General features: G+C 34.4%; 2 protein-coding genes across 4 annotated transcripts in view; one reads left to right on the top strand and one right to left on the bottom strand.

Annotated features, from left to right (window-relative positions):
- The first annotated feature begins 239 nt into the window (after positions 1 to 239).
- CUNH6orf120 (chromosome unknown C6orf120 homolog) lies at positions 240 to 3,161 on the top strand. Of its 2 annotated transcripts, none has more exons than XM_020972081.2 (2): positions 240 to 328; positions 673 to 3,161. In XM_020972081.2, the coding sequence occupies exon 2, from the start codon at positions 724 to 726 to the stop codon at positions 1,279 to 1,281; it is 558 nt and encodes a 185-aa protein (XP_020827740.1). In that variant the 5' UTR covers positions 240 to 328; positions 673 to 723; the 3' UTR covers positions 1,282 to 3,161. The 2 variants fall into 2 exon arrangements, with proteins under 2 accessions (XP_020827740.1, XP_020827739.1); XM_020972080.2 differs by lacking the exon at positions 240 to 328 and adding an exon at positions 404 to 531.
- The window catches only part of PHF10 (PHD finger protein 10), a 33,148-nt gene continuing 23,836 nt past the window's right edge, over positions 2,596 to 11,907 (bottom strand). For both annotated transcript variants that reach the window (XM_020972079.2, XM_020972078.2), the window contains exons 8-12: positions 11,238 to 11,391; positions 9,649 to 9,804; positions 4,605 to 4,713; positions 4,158 to 4,346; positions 2,596 to 2,810 (exon numbers count right to left, since the gene is read on the bottom strand). In XM_020972079.2, coding sequence (XP_020827738.1) covers positions 2,725 to 2,810; positions 4,158 to 4,346; positions 4,605 to 4,713; positions 9,649 to 9,804; positions 11,238 to 11,391 — 694 coding nt within the window. In that variant the 3' untranslated portion in view covers positions 2,596 to 2,724. The remainder of the gene's footprint in view (positions 2,811 to 4,157; positions 4,347 to 4,604; positions 4,714 to 9,648; positions 9,805 to 11,237; positions 11,392 to 11,907) is intronic.

The following is an 11,907-nucleotide window of genomic DNA, read 5'->3' as shown; positions in this document are numbered from 1 at the left end:
CAGGGGTCGCTGTTTGGAAGAGCCCTCTCACCCTGCCTGTGCCCCGAACTGTTGGTACCGCCGGGACTCTAGCCCGCCCCTTTCCAGCGTAAACACCGGGTCGAGCCGCGCCCACCGCCGGTCTGGCCTGACGGCCACTGCCCGCCCGGCCTCCTGCTAGCCGCGGTCCCCGCACCCTGGGGCTGCCCGGGCCCGGCCTAAGCCCGCAGGCGGTGGACACCCAAGAACTCGCCCTGTGCCGCCTGCGTGGAAGGGGTGCCGCAAGCCACCCGCGACAGATCGTGTTCCTGCTGGGCCTGAGCCCTGCTCCGAAGTCCCTGCTAACCAGGTCGCGGTCCCGTGCCCGCCACCGGGGGAAGCGCGGAGGGGGGAGCCCGTGCACTTGTCCCGTGCCCGGGGCTGGCTCACGTTAAGGGGAAAGACTGAAAGCCCCCCTGTTCTTGAAAGCTTTTGTTTCTAGAATGGAGACACATTCTCCGCGTTCTGTCTGTAGCCTGTAGATAATGTCATCACGGAGGGAAAGTTGGCCAAGTAAGCAATAGCCAAGTGGTTTGGGTTTTTATTTATTTATATTTTTGGCTAAATAATTCACTTTAGCTATGTGTTAGTAAACCATGAATTGACTAGAGCTTTATCGAGGTTGTTGGTAATTATTTTGTTTTATATTAACAGGACATTTACAGATGACAAATAAGTTCTTTTGTTACTAAGCCGTCAGCAATTATGGCAGTACCCTGGAAGAAAGCCCTTCTGATACTTCTAACATCCCAAGCACTGTCCTTAGTGAATAGCATTGAGGAGGAGGAAGTACCTGAAGAATGGATTCTCTTGCATGTGGTTCAGGGGCATATCGGAGCTGGAAATTATAGCTATTTGAGACTAAATCATGAAGGGAAGATAGTTCTTAAAATGAAAAGCTTAAAAGGTGATGCAGATTTGTATGTATCTGATACAACCCTTCATCCAAGTTTTGATGAATACGAATTACAGTCTGTAACTTGTGGCCAAGATGTTGTTTTCGTGCCCGGACATTTCCAGCGCCCTGTGGGAATAGGTATCTATGGACATCCATCTCACCTTGAGAGTGAATTTGAAATGAAAGTATATTATGATAGAACGGTTGTAGAATATCCATTTGGGGAAGCAACTTATGCCACAGATGGTAAAGCTACAAGCCAAAAGCAGCCTTATACACCAGAAGATACGTCTCAAGATGAAGAATCCATTGTTTGGACAATAATAATTGGCATTTTGAAACTAATACTTGAGATTCTTTTTTAACATCATTGGACAAACATACACTGGAATACAGTACCCTTAACCTGTGAAGTGGATTGTGGTTTGCTGTGAACATTGCTACTTTTTATGTTTCAGGAAATAGGGTTCAGGGGACCTTTTTTATGGTGGGTGGGGAAAAAAAGCCATATTTACTTTTGTATTGTAATTCCCCCCAAAATAAGAGCAGCAAGCACAAGATTTTTAGTTTTCTTTAAAGAAAGAAGAGTTCGTATAACTGGAGAATGTACAATAAAAAAAAAGCTTAGATTTCATTTAACAGTTTGTCAGGCATTCATTAAGTATGGCAGTAATCTTATGTAAAACAATTTGGAGTACAGATTTTATATAAAATTTGCAAAAATTGTATTAAAATTTAACTTTCTAAAATTTTTACACTACTTAAAGCAAACTACTTATTACAAAACACATTATAACGTGTAAGTTAAGATGATCAGTTTTTAAATGGAGATTAGTCCCGTATCTCTGTGAAATAAATCTCATTTACCCCCACACTGCCTAAGAAATAAATGGTACTAACTACATATTTTGCTGCACAGTTTCCAGGTAATTTACAAAGAAGAGGCATTAGCAACATTAAGTTGGTGGAGTAAAGCTAGAAATACCTTTGACCCCAGCATACACTTCCAGACTTTCTCAGGAACCACAGAATAAAGCAACAGTTCAGCTGTGATCAGAGTTATTCTGTACAATAACTGAAACTGTGCTGAGACTTCATGGAACCACAATTGTAAAACTGGAAGAAGCCTGAGAAAGTTTCTAGCTCAGAGAAGCTATGGAATTTCTAGGGAACCAAGATCACAAAGCTGGTTAGTATCAGGCCACTCCTACAGAGCCCAAGTCTCCATCCGGTTCAGTTTACTTTCCTTTACACCAGCTGTGTTAATTAAAATTAATTTTATTTACTATACATTTTAAAAGTTGATCATTGAGATTAATTTTATCTAAAAATTGCAATTTCCCTAATTTTATCCTGTTGTTTTGGGTATTTGCCTGTAGCACTGGACTACTGTTTGAAGACAGTTATAAAATCATAGTTGAACTATTAAATTGTACATTTATAACTAAATTCAAGTAGTAGTCCATAGCTGAATATCAAAAATGAGGGAAACTATAAGTTTAGGCTTTTTAATAAAATGTTATCAATTTCTAAAAATCAACTTTTTAAACATTCCATTGAATTTTCAGAAAGAAGGTGATTTTATATTACATAAAGTGATGTGTAGATTGTTAAAAAATTAGGCTTACAGAGAAGTATGCTATAACTTTTTAGAAATAAGTCAACTCATAGAACTTAAGTACATAGTTAAAAACTGAAAAATGCTTTATTGACAACAATATGAGGAAGTGTGTTTCACAAAGTGGTAAACTGACTGGCACCAAAATTTTCACAATGCAAATAACATCATCTGGGTAAAAACTGTAATTTTATCCCTCCTTGCTGGTTTTTCCCCTTCTGCCCCCTCTCCTGGGTGTTGGGGGAGCTCTTTGACAACAATCACAAATCCAGCGACCTAGGAGAAAAACTGTTGATTAATATACAAAGAATTTTACTTGTTAACATCTAATCAAAATATCTTTACAATCTCTTCTCTTGTATCAGTCACTAATGATACTCCTTGACACAAGGAGAAAAATGTGAAGCTGCCTTAAAGAAAAAAACACAATTTTCAATATAACATTAGTTTCTACAGCACAGAATTCAGTACAACAAATTATGCAAATGCATTGAATTACTGACTCTACCTTTGGTGCTACATTGTTGCATGGACCCAAAGGAATGTTTTAAACACTTTCAGAAATTACCATTCTTATAAAGCTCAATAAATAAAAATCCCAGAATAAGGCTTTTGATTGAATTTCAATTCAGTTGTCCTGCTCAACTTTCTCGTGAATTACTGATGGGCTCGTCTCCATAGTATTCTCAGTGCATGGCTACTCTATTTTTACAACATTTTAATACATCAAATACATAACTGCACCGTAACAGCACCACGCATGAATGCGCTGCATTCTATACTTGATAATATCAACTTACTACAGTACATGAAGTAATATACAAGTTGCTTAGCTCTTTAGTATAATTTCTGGACATCTTTACTTTCAGGCATATTTTACACTGAAATTTTTGGAAAATTATGCAGAAAAGTTTCAAAAATTACACGAACCTAAAAGAAAATTACACATGTATTTGTTTTAATTTGTATCAAGTTACCATAGTGAAAGGTGTATTATTTAATTTTTTGTCTACCCTAACACCATTTGAAGCTACTGTGCTGCTTCAATAAGGTATTCAAAATATATAAACGTAAAACAGTATTGTTTCATTACATTAGTATGAAGCTAAAGTATTAAACTATGCAAGTGAAAGTTTTCAAAAATAAAATTCACAAGGTTTTGAAACTGATACTCTTTCACTTTGGCCATTTCAGAATTGACATTTTTGAGTAACATTTTAGTGCCTAAATTCTACATTTCAGAATAGATTTCCAGAATGGTTTTAGTACACTATTTCTTTTATTTTGTCGGGTAAATTTCTAGTAATCCTTTAATAGAAATCTTACCAAATACACAGTTTAAACATAATTGCCTAAAATACTCCATGATAAATAAATGAATAATATTATTTGTTTAATAAGCAATCTTTATTTTATCACTGAATATTTTGGTCAGTTAAGTCACTGAAGTGGTCATTTTAGTACCTACTGAGTAAAAAGCACTAGACTTAGCACTGGAGGAGATACAAAGACAAGGCCTCCACCTTCAGAGTTTAATTACAATCTGCATGTTTCTACTTAGTCCTGAGCAATGCTGAAAGGTTCTATTACAACAGAATACTAAGATTGATTTTGGTTGATTACCTGATGGAATAGCACCGAGCCCCACACAAAAAGTGTGATAACCTCTGTCACATACATCACAGAACATCATTTCTTCTTCATGGTGGGGCTGTCCACATATAATGCATGTTTTACATTCCATGCACTGCCACGGGTAGGTCTTAATTATAGAAACAAGCTCCATAGTCATGTCCAGGCAAGAAGGGTGGCCTAAATCAAAACCAATATTAGTAATACGTGACACAAATTTCACATCTTTTCAATAAGTTTTATTAAAATACTCAACTATAAAAAAGAATGATTTTTACTGAAAAGCCACTATGTCAAGACTATCTTAAGGAAATGAAACTTTGTATATACTTTCAAAGTATTCTCTATACTTGATACTTCTAGCTCAATTAAGAGAACAAACTTTTTTGAAACAAGGAACATTGCATTTAAAAATTTAAGAGATATATCAATACTTACCACTATTATCACATTGGGAGCAGTGTATAAGTGATTCAGCCTTTCCTTTCTTGTTGGACTCCTTACCCTTCAGACAAATCCCACACATAGCATTTGGAATGACCTTTGGCTGGAAGGGTAGAAGAGGGCTATAAATTCATGCCAGAAGAACTTAGTATGGGTTTAAAAGGAATTTTAATGTATCTCCTTACTTTTACTTTTGTACGATATGGTTCAACACGCATAGATCTGCAACATAATATGATCACTGAGGTCTTGAATTTTAATTTTAATTTGATTGTAGGTTAATAATAAGATGCTCATGTTAAGACTGAATGTAGTAATTTACACTTCTCAAGTATCATCGAAACTAATTTGTATCAAGGATTTGAAGGAAAATATAATACAATGTTGCACTTTCCTCCTTCCAATTAACAATGTAAAAATTTTGGTAAACAAATAAAAATGTTATATGGAAATTATTCTTCCCATTGTAGAATAAAAAGTCTTAAGTTTTACAAAATTTCCAAGTTAATGATATTGCATGACTGGGTAATATCTAGGTTTTTTTTTTAGTATATATCCAAAATTAATTGTAATCAATATCTATATGAGAAACTAAATTACAAAATGAAACTAGGCTTCATTAATATACTGTCACTTGTAAAATGTCTCTTTATGTGAAAACTAGATTTTGTGGTTGGTCCCCTTGCATACTGCACAAATTCATTAAAATAAACTAAAAGGGAAAAAGGATTCACTTCTGTGTACCAAACATTTGGAAGGGAAAAAAATGAAATCTTCAGAAAGGCAAGGCTAGTGTTTTTAGTAACTTGTGATAAAAGCACTTAGAAAATGTGCCAGCAACACTTAACTTGCTTTCACAAAACGAATGAGAACAAAAAAATGTTTTTAAATGGTTCATCAATACACACAAAATAGTTTTAGTGCCAAAGTTTGTCCTACTTCACTTTATAATGCACAGTCCAATGACAAGTGTTGGGGACTGAAATATATAGTAATATATATACATATATACACACACATACACACACACACACACACACACACACAACCAGAATTCAAGCTGTGTTAGCTCTATTTTCATTCTCCTGCTGCAATCATACCCATAAAGCAGTAGAATGCAATTTAAATCTTTACCAATGTTTGTTGGTACCAAACAAACAAAGTCAGTTGAAAATAAAGAAACATGGTCCACATTCAGTGGGGGGAGAGGAAAGGCAAGGTGTGACTAAGTGGAAAAGGACAAAGCTGGTAGAGAACAAGTTTTTAAGCTTCAAAAAAGGGAAAGAAAATTATTACGTGAAAAACTGTTTAAGCCCCTTTTGATTAAAACTGTTCCAAATATGTCTTAAGTTTTTAATTCTCATTCATAAGACACCAAATACTCTGAGGAGATCCATATCTAGATATTCATTCCCAAATTTCCAATCTTAGGACAATTTTGAAAGACTCATTTTGTCACCTTCATAAGCTGTAAGGCCTGAAAAGTTTGTCCACTGCTTAAAAGCTCTTTTATATGTTATATTCCTTGGCAAAAGATGACAGAGGCATTCATAAGGAATTTTTTGCTTATTTATTTAAAAAAGCAGTCAACCTGTATTATACATAAATATAATAAAAACAATAAAATAAATCTAAACATTCACAAATGTCTCTACAAAATAATAAATATCATGGAAGTGAAAACATACATATAAAACTTTACTGTTACCTATTCTACATCTCCTCTATGTCTACCTTTATACCCTGGCTCCCCCCAACAAAAGGATAGTGTCACAGCTCCAACCTCAGTCTTGCAGTGTTTTACCCTCTGTTGTTACTGCTACATTCTAAGCATAAGGTTCTTGTATTTTCCTAAAGCAAAATGAAACAAAAACTCTAAAAATTAGCTAGCAAGTGCACTTCTCTAATCCAAATTCTAGTTCAGATATGATTGAGTCTGTAACTGCCATAATATATAGCAGGAAAATTCCCTCTCAATCCACCAAAGCTAAGAAGAATTTTGGTTACTGTACCTGTGTGCTACATGTACCAGGTATATTTATTTTTAATACTTGAATTTTAAAATAAGATACTGGCATAGTATTTCCATTCTCTCTAACATGTTTCACTAAAAACAGTGAAGTACTACCCCATAATATTAAGTTCTAAGAAAGGGTTCTTCAGTTATAGAAGCTCCTTTACAAAATAATGCAAAAGAAATAAAATGCAAAGCTAAATATAGTCACATTCCACAGCAATTCAAGTTCTACAATCATAAAAATACATGAAAAAATTAGGAGAAAAGAAGATACCAGGAAAATTGTAAGTTCACTCTTAAGCTTGATATCATCTTACCCAATGGTCTTCCTCTTGATAAAATAAAAAAGTTTAAAGGAGGGAGAGAGAGAAAGTGATGAAAGAAAATGAGAGACCAAGAGAATGAGTGAGAGAGAGAGAGAGAGAGAGAGAGAGAGAGAGGGAGAGAGAGTGAGAGAGAGAGTGACCTTCATGGTGTTTTCTGTGCTGCTGCTTTAGCTTAGTCTCAATCAAATACTCTAACTCATTCAATCATTCTGAGTTCTATAAGAAGTCAGACTATTTACATGCAGGATTTTCACATAAAACAAATTTAAAATGTTGTGGGGACCTAGTCTCTCAGTAGATTGTAAAGAGGAGGACAGAGGTAATAACGTGCAAAACTCTGTTGAAGATTCAGAAAATAGAACCCTGTGGTCGACATTTGGGATAGTAAATCTTATTTCCACTAGTCGCAGCAACATCAAAAATTCATATTTGCAACAAATTAAATGATATGTATCCTAATAGTCCTAAGTGTCTTCAGGCTTGTCCCCCTCCAAAAAAAAAAAAGGTTTTTCATATATAACATATCAGTTTTTCCTGCTAGGGGGAAAATAACCAAAAGCTAAATGAAACCTTCATAGCAGTACTAACATAATATAGATTTTAATTATATACTTATAGTCTCATGTTCTAACAATAGTGATTTATTGTCAGGTTAACGTAACCTAGAAAATACTCTCCTATAAACTAAGGGTAAGCATGAGTGAAATCTAGAGCAAAACACCATAAACATTTTGATTTTAAAAACTCACATCTCGTAAAGTCTAAATAGAGTCTTCAGCTAAAAGTACCCCCACATTTAGGCACATTCTGGCAAATCAATACTGGTTACATTTTTTTTTTCATACCAAAGTTAACTTCTACTAAGCATGTACATATTGAAATCTACTAAAGTTTCAGATACTTGTTATACCTGTAGAGTTGTCACTGAAATCAATGAACAGAACTCCAATCTTCTAAGTATCAAAAACATTAAGTACTGAAAGGTACGGAGAATGATATAACATACATGCTCCATGATGTGTTTAACAACTTTGGGTGCTAAACTTTCAAGTTCATATGTAACTATTTCTTAGGCATTAAACCAATGATAGTATTGAATTAATAGGTCTTCATTTTTAGTCTGTAGTATTACATACATAGTTTAACATTTATTTCAAATACCCTTTTTTTTACCCATGATTAGTCTAGTATCTTCCCTATATGTTCAAAATGATCACTTAAGACTGAGAAGAATTAGACTAAATTAAAATAGGACAATGAGTTTTTAAGTCTGTTACTCTTATATCAAGTTCTTAGTTGTATTGGACCAGCAGTACATACTCACTCATGAAAATTCACTTCTCTAAAATTCATCTTTGGATTTCATTTGCTTACAATTACTGGGCAGAAATTTAAGTCTTTAATAAATAACTAAACAGTCCTATGAATTAAAATGTAATTGTTAAAAACTACATATTTCCAACATGTTTAAGCCACTCCTAGAAGAGCAGATACTGGCTGAAGCTTAAAATATGTTTGTTAGAGACTGTAAAAACACATACTTAGTGGTCTATAGAAGCATTTTTCAGTTAGTTACAGAACAGCTGGTGGAAATATTTATAGAAAAGGGGAAAGCCATACACAGCTTACTAAAACTTTTTCTTCTGAAATACCCCAACTCACAATCCTATAAAACAAAATTTAACATCTCTCCTCAATAAATCCTCCTGATCACTTTACTCCTATCTTTCCTTCAGTACAACTTCAAATAAACTGCTAAAAACTGTGAAAAAAAGATCATGTATCTAACATTTTGAAATGTTTTTAGATAAAAAGCACTATTCCATCTTCCTTATTACTACCCTAACCTTAAAATTTTACAGCTAAATTCCAACTCCTTTTATGCTGTACTTAAACTACAAAAGAGCACCCAATCTTCCTCTCTCTCTACCCTGTCCCCCTGTCTAAAGCGAATACTGATAATTCATTTTAGAATTTAATTTGAGTGTACTCATTGAATTATCATTCTCTATACATTTTTCAAAGAGACCACTTAAAAAACAAAAAGAATTGGACTAAGTTAAAACTGCAATGATGCAGAACTATATTCCTATCAGACTACGTATTTGTTAAATTTTATAGCAGAAGTCTGTCTGACATACTAAATAGCTATTTTAACCCCAGAGGTGGCTACACTTAGCTGGTGGATCAAATACTCTATAGACTAAATTAATTTTGGATTTTCTCAGTGAAAGGCACTCTAGAAATATAATTAATCTAACTATATATCCATCTGTATTGTGATACTTTACAGCATAGCATTGGTTTGGCTCTTCTAAATACTGATACGCGATGATAGGTATTAAATGCCAGGTGGCTATGATCATTACCTAAAGCAAAGATGAAATAAATGTAAAATTATTGCCTAGAAAATAAGATTTTTAAATGCATACTTGCCTGGATATTTTTAAGGGAAAAAATCCTCTATTATAATCTGTTAAGATACAGAAACAAAAGCTACTAAATAGCCAAAGTAACAGAAAAGCACCCAGTGAATAAAGCAAAAAGGAAGGAAGCAAACAGATTGAACACACCACAGAGGAGCAGCTAGTGAAGTACGGCAAGCAGAAGTTCCATATTTTGAAAACCAAAGTTAAATATTTCAGGGAGAGAGGCTGGTCAGAAAGAAGCTGAGTCAGGGGCTTTTTTCTTCTACCTTGTACCCAGGAACTGACTTGGATAGTACAGAACGTTTGGAGCCCTCTTTTCTTGGCGTAGCAGTTTTATCTCTTGTTTTCTGTTTTCCCTGAAAAGAATCCTCCTGGTTGTCAGTAGGGCTTTCACCTTCGGATACATTGCCAGAGGAACTGTCCTAAAAATATAAATAGCACAACATTTCTTTGGAAGGAAGACAGGTTTATTTTGAATTTTGAATATAATCATGAAAAAAAAAGAGTTGTTTAAAAAGGATTATTTAATTACAAAAACAGGGTATCCCCCATCTTGGTGCAGTTTTAAGCTTTAAAATACATTCAAAATTGACGACTTCTCCCTCACCACCACCATCACCATGGAGGCTGAAGTAGTTCAGATAAAAGAACTTTGCTTTCATTTCTTATCTGATTTAGCAAACTAAATAAACATTTTGTCTGCTGGAAAACTTAATTTATGATTCTGTTTTTCTTCACTGACTTAGAATAAATTAGCAAAAAGAACTGATTTCACATATATTATAAAGCCTACTTTCTATATCTATTCTTGCTACACATATATTAAACTTTATTAGAATAATTTCTGTTACTTTAAAATAATATACACAGATTTTTACTTTGGATTTAATAATAGATCACCAATAGCATACATGAAAGCACACTGGTGATTAGGAAGAACTTGCTGAGGTTTTTATGAATTGTAAAATGTAATTTGAAATAAAAGAAATGAGATTATAAAGTCTCCTCTAACCTTTCCAAGATAGCAATATTATCCAACTTTTTATACTTAAATAATAATTAACTTCAAGCAGTAGACCTATCAGTGACTAGGAAATAAATGACTAATTTGGGGACATATTAATTCTTTTAGGCCATTAGATTCCCTGGACTGGCTTACTTATGATGTTATATCACCTGGTTGAGATATGGTATAATGAAATCAAAGCCATGGATTCAATGCCCTGTCTCAAAGTGTACCTCAAATCCTTGCCAAGTGTATACCTTTGGTCCTGAGGCAAGGAAGTTCATGAGGTATACCTCACTGTTACCTGGAAAACAACTCAAAGCACATGTCCTAAAGATGAAAGACAGACTCAAAAAGAGGAACTCCATTATTACTATTATTTCATTAATGTAATTTTAGTGGTCTGAAGGTGTTACTATGCCTCCAAAAGTGGAGCAACATATTCTCCATTAAACATTCTTTTTAAATCTCAAGAAATTTAAACTTCTTGTGCTGAGGTACTTTTAAATGCTATTAAAATTGAATCTAATGAAGTTGTAAACTATTTTTTAACAGCTTTAATGTCTTCTATTTCTCATTTCAGAAATAGGACTGACTTTCAAAAAAAAAGCTATGACAGGAAAAGAACTATGATTCAAGACTGATCAAATGTTTGTGTATGTATATATTTGTCAAACTTTCTCCAAATGGCATATAACCTCCTCTTATTCAAAACTGAAAAATACAAATAATGATATTTGGACATAACATTAAGCAATAAAATGCTGTAATTTTCATAGTAAAGCACAATTATCAAACTTCAAGAAGGGAGAAGCACTATCACTAAAGAATCTTAATCTTATATCTTACCGAAGTGCCTTTGCTTTTTCGTTTTTCATCGCCTCGACCATCTTCTGCATCATCTGAATCTCCATCACTGTCTAAAGCAGGCAGCTCAGGATCCAGAGGAGGTTCATAGAGTGCTGTGTTTAATGGCAAGTAACGTAGTTCATCTGGTGAGTACCTAAAATTCAGTGACAATTCTTCTGTTAGTTTGCCTTGAAATATTAGTCGAATACCTACTTTAATTCAAAGCTTTAAAAAATTATTTATAGGACCATAGGATTTAGAGGTGAATGGAACCTTGCCCTAGCTACAAAGGTGCTAGATGGCACAGCTAACATGATCAGCCTCCAAGGAGGCCACCTCAACTGTTTCTTCTACTGCACCAAGCTAGCTGCCTTCAAGCAATTCAAAATTGTTTTAAAAGAGAAAAACCTTAACAACATTTTGTTGACTATACAATATAAACTATGCATTATGTTATTATCAAAAGATACTATGAGGAGGGATAAGACTGAAAGTGACACGCTGTGTTTGTAGAGTGTGGATTTCAATAACATATTAAACCTTTCTAAGCCTGATAATTCACCTCCAGATAAATTTAGTGTTCTCTATCACAACCTGTTTCATCTAAATTAGGAGCTGGCGAGACCTAGTTCTGCTGGTGTCAGTTACTAGCCTCTCACTGGCAGAAGTA

This window comes from Phascolarctos cinereus, unplaced genomic scaffold, assembly GCF_003287225.1.
Source record: "Phascolarctos cinereus isolate Bilbo 61053 unplaced genomic scaffold, phaCin_HiC Scaffold_5;HRSCAF=322, whole genome shotgun sequence".
Lineage (NCBI taxonomy): Eukaryota > Metazoa > Chordata > Mammalia > Diprotodontia > Phascolarctidae > Phascolarctos > Phascolarctos cinereus.
The sequence above is the reverse complement of the archived record's forward strand: the minus strand, read 5'-3'. Positions and strand labels throughout refer to the sequence as shown.